The sequence below is a fragment of the Elaeis guineensis genome, chromosome 13 (assembly GCF_000442705.2).
Source record: "Elaeis guineensis isolate ETL-2024a chromosome 13, EG11, whole genome shotgun sequence".
Classification (NCBI taxonomy): Eukaryota; Viridiplantae; Streptophyta; class Magnoliopsida; order Arecales; family Arecaceae; genus Elaeis; species Elaeis guineensis.
The window spans coordinates 8336825-8346014 of NC_026005.2; the positions used below are offsets into that span (position 1 = coordinate 8336825).

Genomic DNA, 9190 nt, shown 5'->3' on the forward strand with positions numbered 1-9190 from the left:
ATGTAAATGCTAGAGTAGTGCCAATAGGCCATAGTCACAAAGAGTTTGCCAGTGCTACAGCAGCACAAGGTACATTTTGTGTGAACGACTCATAGCATTTTCATGAAAGATTTTTACATGAGAGTCCTCTGTCTTGGATCAAATGCCAAGATGGTTCCTGATTCATGATATGTACAAAACTCACCTGACCTGTTTTTAATTTTTGCATCATTGGAATCTAAGGAATATCCACCATCAATAAGATACACCAAGTGTATTTGGTTATTTCAAGAAAAGGTCACTCAACCTAATAATCTAGTCAAATGTAGTTGGATGTAGATGATAATTTGAAGAACTTGAATAGTTTTTGGAAGGCGAACGAAAAGAAAACCATTTCTAGTAGTGGCTCTCACCGACTGCCTTTCAAGCACTAATGATAAAATCATAGCTTAGTTGGGCTACCATGTTCATCAGACCTATAATCCATTCTTAGCATGCTAGCTTAATCGACCATGGCACCCCATTCATGTGGTGGAGTTAAAAGTCATATTCTTCAAAACTGAAACTATGAATCAGATGTATTGGGATTTAGGAATGGTTGCACTGGTGCTTAGCCTGACAGTCTTTTTGATAATTAAACTGGAAATTAAAGTCCAAGTCACTGTTTGGGTAACTTAGGTTAACCTATAAGGGGGTGACCATTTCACCGTTAAGCACCGTCTTCCATGACTCAAGTACTCTGAGTGTTTCCAAGTATCAAACTCGTTTTGATCAATAATCTCTAAATCCTAAGATTTCAGACAAGTGGTACCTATTGACTTTAAGAAGACGACTGCCCAAGACCTTGTCTCTTACATACAACATTTCCTTAGCAGGAGTTATGAGCTTCAGAACAAGTGGTTGAACAGAGATAAGATATGAGAGAAATAAGCTTTGAGACATGTATTTCTTTTATCAATTTTACCAAATTGTCATTGCAGATTACAAGCAAAATAGTTGTTACTATGAAGTCATCTCCACCAACATCAAAATAGCAGCAGTTTATGGCAGTCCAATTAACCTGGAATATATTCTTTGATAGAATTAGAGAAAGTTTGCAGTCTCAATGATTTTTTTTCTTTGGTACTCTTTCAAGGATTTCAGACAACTGGTACAAAAACTAAGCTGCTACAAACATTCTCTTTTACGTACAACATTGTCCAAGCAGGAGTTATACGCTTCAGAACAAGTGGTTGAACAGAGAGGAGAAGATATGAGTGAAGCAAGCTTTGGGACCTGTAGTTCTTTAGCCAATTTTTACCAAATTCTCATTGCAGATGACAAGCAAAAGTAGTTGTTACTATGAGCTCGTCTCCCCCAACATTCAAATAGCAGCAAAGTAAGGCAGTCCAATTGACCTGGAATATGTTTTCTGATAGAATTAGGGTAAGTTTGTACTCTCTTGATGAGTTTCTCTTGAGGTACTCTTTCATGGTAAGAACAGAGACAAACCTAGGAGCAACATGGTCTCAAGGTAAAAACATAATCCAAAAGAATGTCTTGGACTGGCATCTGAAGGATACCTTAGAAGGTTTTGCCAAGCAAAGGCCAATACTTTCTGATAAATTGTATATCTTTATTTAAATGACAGAAGATGGTAAGTTCACAATTAAGCCATCTAACCATCTGAAATTTTATAAGGTAATGTCTGGCATTTGGGAACATACTCTCCTATTTTTCTCCCCTTTTTGGCATTTCCTACAAAAGAAATAAGTAGGAAAGATATAACTTCTTGTAGTCCTTCTAGTCTGATAAATTGAAATGCTCCTTTTAGGGAAGCCAGAAGAGGATCTTTCAAAAATATATAGATGAAAGAATGTGCTTTTTTCATAGAGATGAGGGTGTAGGATGATGCAAATTTTACTCAGGTGACCCAAAAAGGACATTGAAGAATTTTTCACTATTTGTCAAACAGAAAAATGAACCAAGAGGCATACCATATTTATCTGTGTTCGAGTGAGAGATGTTGCTTCTATTGTTTCTACTTTGGGCCAAATCCCTGGAAATTGGAAGTATTCGTCAATATCTTCACCCAAATTTTTTCTTTGATACATAAATTTTGAATTCTGTGTTCATTATATGTTATAACTCCAATATTGTCATCTTTGTTACACAGTTAATTTTAAAAATGGCATTACAACATAAAGTAAGCTTTCAATGAGTCAAGCAAGCCCAATATTGGTTTTGGTTACAAATTAGGTCCATCTCTTATCCCAACAACTCATACAGACTTGCATGTTTAAATACAGACTTCTATAAAACACATAATAATTTAACTTCAATACACACTCCTTTTGATAATATATTTTACTGGTCACTGATTGATGAATGCAGTTGGAAATTAAGAAACTGAGACACAGTTGCAATTTGCAAGAAGGAAGTCTTAGGGCTTGAGTTTAAACTGCTTCACCAAATAATTGGAAAAAAAAATGAGATGATTACAAGCCCAGAGAACTAAGAAATCATCACATAACATTTACATTCATATTCCCACCATCTCCACAAAACAGGTGACAATATGGTAAAGTTCACATTGTGTCAGAGATGCACTATGTTATGCTTATAGACTTGTTATAAGATTAGCTAATTCAACAAGTTTCATCTTAAATTCTATAAATTAGAGGAAGCCTCAAACTGTATATTTTTTGATCCATGCTTTGCATAATATTTGCAAAAGATGAAACAATGCCGTAATAGAAAACTCACCTGGCATCCTATAAATACTGCATATATTCATAATACCTTCAATATTACACAACTGATGGGTAAATTTAACTTATCGGCTCACTTGGCCTCCTCTAAATTGCAATTTGGTTCCACATAAGAAACGTTTCTCATCCCAGCAACTTATTTCAGACCTGCATTCCCAAATACTGACTTGTATAACACAATAATTTGACTTCAGTATGCACCCCTTTTGATAACATATTCTGTTAGTATAACAATTGGTGAATGTGGTGGGAAATTAAGAAAATCGGACACAACTGCAATTTGTGAAAAAAGTAGTCCACCAGTCTGAGGGCTTGAATTTAAACTGCATTAACCAAATAATTTGGCAAAAAAAAAAAAAAATGATTAGCAGCCCAGAAAACTCAGCATTTCATCATATAACAATTAAGTTCATACTCCTCACCATCGCTATGAAACTTGTGACAATATGGTAAAATTCACATTCCATCACTCTGCATTGTGCTGTGCTTATCACCTTCTATACCAACCGATATATTCACCAAATAATTAGCCAAAAAAAAAAGAAAAAAAGACGCAACAATCATCACCAGCCCATTCTCCTGACCATTTCCACAAAGCTTCTGACAACATGGTAAAATTAACATTGAAGCATCCTCTATGGACTATTCGATGTTCATTGACTCGTGATAAACTTAGCTATTTTAGCAAGTTAGAGGTTAAATTCTATGAACTAGAAGCTAAGCTATACATGACATAATTCTTAATCAACACTTTCGATCAGATTTGCAAAAATTACAACAATTCTATGATACACAGCTTACTTTGCATTCCCCCATATGTTACATATATTCATAACGCTTTCAATGCTACACATTTGATGACTAGAGAAAAACAATCTTGATGAAGGATTCAAAGAATCTAACACTAGCCAATTGCCCAAAAAGCAATCTTTCAGAAGAATTCAAAGACAACCTCCACCAGCTTACATGTTTCCAGCATAAAGCCTTACAATTCATACCAAGATTGAAACTTTCAAGAAAGAAAAAGTAGGGGAACTCAAGAAGATGCACCTCAGAATCAGGCGAGGCTAACGGAGAAGTCGAGCTGCGCCGCAATCTCGTCGAGCTGTTTCTTGACGCTCATATCAATAAGCTTCGACCCTGAGGACCCGTAGCGGATAGTGAATCCGGCGACGAGAGAAGGATCAATGACAGTCTTAATCCTCACATTCTTGGCCCCTGTGAGCCTTTGCACCGCCTGGGCGATCTGGGCGAGGTCCTGGGACTCAAGCTGCACCACCGACGACACCACCGCCACCTCCGTGCCAGTGATCCGATTGTAGCACGCCTCGAACTCCTTGACGATATCTTTGATGATGTCGATCCGCTTCATGTCGACGAGGATGTTAAGGAAGTTGGCGGTATGGTTCTGGAGCTCGGAGGAGGAGGCAATCTCTTGAACCACCTCGTTCTTCTTCTCCAGCGAGATCGTGGGGTTGGCGAAGAAGGACTGGACGGCGGGGTCGGAGAAGATGCCGTCGACCTTCTCGACGTCGGCGATGGTGGCCTCGAGGGTACCATTGGATTGGGCGACGTCGGCGAGCGCAGAGGCGTAGCTGGAGGCGGCGGTATCGACCATGGTGGCGCCAGAGGCGCCGCGGCGGGGGTGGCGGAGGGAGGGGAAGGAGCGGGGGAAGGAGAGCTTGAGAGGGCGAGGACGGGGGTGGAAGGGGAGTCGGCGCAGGGAGGCCGAGACGGGGGCGGCGGAGGAGATGGCGGAGGAAGGGGCAGCGGGGCGGAGGGCCGCCGGAGAGGGGAGGAGGGCCGCCATTGCAGGGATTGGTTTTCGGGAGGTGGAGAGGGGAGGAACGGGAGGGGAAGGAATTTCAGTGGAAATTTGGACGGTGGAGATTTTATAGAGCTTGATAATCGGACGGTGAAAGAGAGGAGCTTTATCTTATAGTCCGGAGGGATGGCGGCCTCTAAATTATTGAGTGAATGATAGGTGGACACGTGGACAGATCAATGGATGAGGTTTTAAAGGAGAGTTACTTTAGTAGGCCGTGTTATTTGGTCCAACAACAAGCTAGCTTTAGCAAATGTCGCAGATGGCATCTAGGTGATACGTAACGGTATACGAGTCTTATACAAAAATAAAGAAAAGAACTTGGGGAGAAAGTTGGAGATAAGGTCTAGACGGATTAGCAAAAATATTCTAATTATTTAAATTTAAATTGGCAAGAAGAACTGATAGAAAAAAATAGGAAAAATATATTACATATGTAGCCGATAAGAATAAAACAACAAATCAAAATTTCTGAAGACATCATTATTAACATGATTTCTTATAATATTTTTTTCTTCAAAAGTAAGAATAATTTGGTTAGAAAATTTAATAGCTAAATAATCCAATAAGTCCTTATCTTATTTCATGAAATAACATAGATATATTAGAACCACCAATAAAATATGGTTCTACAATATATAATTATCAGATAATTTTTCTTTTGTGTGAACATAAAAACAACAACAACAAATGAGAGGATGTTGTTGTAGTAGTATACTAAATCTTTGTCTTGTGAGGATTTTGGGTCTATATAAATTCATTACTATATTGATTAGTATACAGCTTATACCGTTAAAGTTCAAAAATACAAAATATTGAGTTGTCCTCTCCTTTAAAGTCCTCCTTTTCCTGCTCTTCTTCTTCTCCTCTCTCTTTCTGTCTTGCATTGCTTCATACGTCAAAATGCTGTTGATTTTTTGATGCAGATGAATTTATATGGTTCCTATTAGCTAGCATAAAAAAGATTTTTAACCTTTTTTTGTTTTGATCGATATATTTCGTCCTTCTGCATGGTTTTTTTGTCACAGGAATCTTTGCCAAGTATTGCATGCCATGTTGAAAAGGAAAATATCATGCTGGTCCACATAGGACCGGAAGCCAACAAAATTAGCGCTCTTGACTACAAACTTTTAGCGCAGGGCAAGATAGTTTAGAAACTTTCTTCACAGCATGGTGAGGAGTAGTGAAGATTGTCATCTCAACTGGACTAGCAATCTTTTTACACACGCATGGAAAATTATTGTAGAGTGGTCCAAATAATATATTATTATAAAAGTTATTCTTATCATGTAACGGTTCACAATTAAAGTAGTTATACGCAACAGATCAAGCAGTCCAATCAGCAAAACAAAGCGAGGAAATTTCCTGTGGACGAGTATTCCTTGGTCAATGATTCACAATTTCATATGTCAAAATAATGATTCACACAGCAGAGGACTTTTTGCAAACAACCATTGCTTATAAATATCCTAGTAGTTACTCTCAACCTTCATTCATATTACTCTTTACTGTTTTTGTCCTTCATGAAGTCTTTCCCCCTAGGATTCTGGCTGGCAATAGTTCATAATCAAAATAGTTATAGGCAACAAGCCAAGCGCTCCGGTCGACAAAATAAAGCATGGAAATTTCCTGTGGATGAGTATTCTTCAGCCAATGATTCACATTTTCATGTGCCGAAGTAATGATTCACACGGTAGAGGACTGTCTTCCAAGCAACCATTGCTTGTAAATATCCTTGTAGTTACTTTCAATCTTCATTCACATTACTCTTCACCACCGATCTGTCCTTCATGAAGTCTTTATTTCTAGAGTTTCTGCTGGCAATCCTTCTCATGTTATCCTATCGGTTCTCTCCGAATAACATTGAAGCAGCAGCAAGCACTCTAAAGTCCTTTATTCTGCAATATATATATATATATATATATATATAGACACACACACACACCTACCTATCCATCTATCTAGCAACCAGGGAATGTTTATTGCCTAGCAGCTTTTACGCACGCATAAAAAATTAGTGTAGAGTGGTCTAAATAGCAAATTATCATAGAAGTTATTCTTATCATGTAATAATTCATAATCAAAGTAGTTACAGGGAACAAGCCATGCGTTCCAATCAAGAAAGCAAAGCATGGAAATTTCCTATCAAAATAATGATTCACACGGTTGGGGACTTTCTTCCAAGCAACCATTGCTTATAAATATCCTTGTAGTTACTCTCATTTACTCTTCATTGCCTCAATCCTTCATGAAGTCTTTACCTTTAAGGTTTCCGCTGGCAATAGTTCTCAAGTTACTCATCCTACTATTTTTTTCTCCGAATAACGCTGAAGCAGCAGCAAGTACTCTAAGTCCTTTATGCTGCAACCGATCGATATATATATATATATATACACACCCTACCTTATCACTGGCTCTGCCTCTAACTCTTTTTTCTTGATTTGCTTTTTCAGGAGATGTTCCTGGGAACTCCATGAATTCAACCAATTGCACCAACTGTGGAGGTATAGTGCTTCCATGGCACCTGCGCAAAATTTTAGCAAGGGCCCCATTTTATGCTCCGCCTTCGCCTAGAGGCAATCCTCCAGATTTTGTATGATGACCCAGCTCATTTGAACTGGTCCGATCTATTTGACTGGCCCAGAAGCTTGGTTTAGGCCTCGAACGAGAAAAAGGACCAATTCATGCTTTGCATGTGATCGGACTCCCTTCTGCAACTTCTCCGATGAAGTTCCATGCTGAGAAGGATTAGGAAGTTGAGTTTCAGCTCTTTTTAGACCACCCTAATCTCCTTTCAACCCCCACCAGCAAAGCTTAGTTTTTGAGTTTGGTGTTGACTGATGATTGCCGGGTTTTTGTCCAGCGTCTTCCACTACCGCCACTGCCGCCAAACACCAGGAGCAAGGTAAGATCTCAAAGATCTTTTAATGAATTTTCCTCCACCTCTTCCTTAGTCCATAGAGCTTGAATTTGGGCCAGATTTGGTCGGGAAGAGGGGTGTTCTATTCCTTTACTTAAAAATACTTTTCTTTGATTCTCTTGCAGCCTTTTTCTTCCTTTTCAGGTGGCCAAGGGGCAGTCTATTTCACAACCAGCAGAAGGATGGAGAGGAGGAAAAAAAAAAAAAGAAAAGAATTTTTAAAATTTTATTTGTTAGTTTGATTTGTTAATAAATTGAGTTTTAAATTTTAGCCACTCAAATTATCTCCACTGCAATGCATTAGATATGATATTGAAATGTCTTATATGCTTTTGAGAGAGTACTTAGTAAGTATGCAGCAGTTGTCGCTGTGGGCTCATAATTTTAAGTCGATAATATGATATATATTATATATTAATATAATAATAATTTAAATAAAAAAAATAGATGTAGGATAATTAGTGAATTTGTGTTGACATGAGAAGTTGTAGTGGGTACATGGGATTGTTTCAGCAAACCATCCGGTCTGTTGGTGCATCATGGTTTAGCATATTTGCTAGAGCCGTGGAAACCATTAAATTACGAAGGAATAAACAAAAAAGTGGAGTTATCGTACAAATAAAGGAACTGAAGGTGAATTAATGATTAATATTTTGCCTCATTCTTCTCTTGTATGCAATGAAGTAAGCTGTAAGGTAAGCTGATTTACAAATCATGGGAAGCGCCGCATGGTGGTAGTCGGTGTCCTTTTCTTCTATCATATTTTGGTGTGTTTTGTTGAAACATTTCATTTTCATGATAAATCAAGCTAATCCCTAATTATTCTGAAGTAGGAGCAGGTCACACAATGATACATGTAGAGATGATAATTTTAACCGATGCATTGGATATTTGATCCAATCCGATCTGAATGAAACATATTTTATTCGATCCAATTAGAATCCAAGATGGATATAGTTTTAGAAGAAATATCCGAATAAATTTCGGATCAGATATGGATAATGATATGTTCTTTTTCTAATTCGATCTGACATAATTTTAATTTAATTTTTTTTTAAAATTATAATTATTTTATAATATTTATATAATAAATTTTTTAGATTCGATCCGATCTTCCTTATCTATCCGATCCAATCCAATTCAATCTGTATTTTTACCTGAACCAACCCGAGTGAGTATGGATAAAGGGTTTGGATATGGCTCTTGGTCTATTCGATTCACGTGCGATCCATTGCCAATCCCTAAGCAGATGGAAAGGATAACTTTTTGCGCAAAGAAGTAATGGGGAACTAATTAAGACATGGTACTTTAAATATTGGTTGCCATTCTACACCAAGGGGAACCTGCGGATTATGCTGAAATAACATGCCAACATTTGACATCTAATGGACGAGAAGACGAGCTTCAAAAGGCATATGAGAAGCAAAGGCACCGACCAAATCGCTCCAAATTAAATACCATATAGGGACAAAGAAGACTAGGGAGGATCTAGTTTCCATTCAATTTCCCAGCAAATGTTACAATGGAAGATAGATCTCGGAAAAGGAACTTCAAGAAAAGGTGGAAGCTTCCTTCAAAATACTCTACATCGCATCAATTTCCACATTGTCAGTAACAGGTGGCGTCATCCAGTAGATGATGTATTATCATTACGTGGTAGATACCTTGCCTTGCATGCAATTGTCTACAAAATATAAAAGCAATTGTAATGCGGGA

At 37.9% G+C, this 9190-nt stretch overlaps 1 protein-coding gene across 1 annotated transcript; it reads right to left on the minus strand.

Annotated features, from left to right (window-relative positions):
* Positions 1-3501: 3501 nt before the first annotated feature.
* LOC105033023 (ATP synthase subunit delta, chloroplastic) lies at positions 3502-4596 on the minus strand. The gene has a single exon (XM_029261193.2). The coding sequence runs from the start codon at positions 4537-4539 to the stop codon at positions 3787-3789; it is 753 nt and encodes a 250-aa protein (XP_029117026.1). The 5' UTR covers positions 4540-4596; the 3' UTR covers positions 3502-3786.
* Between the last annotated feature and the right edge of the window lie 4594 nt (positions 4597-9190).

Coding starts and splice junctions, on each gene's coding strand:
- LOC105033023 (XM_029261193.2), bottom strand. CDS start 4,539: ATGGCGGCCCTCCTCCCCTCTCCGGCGGCCCTCCGCCCCGCTGCCCCT.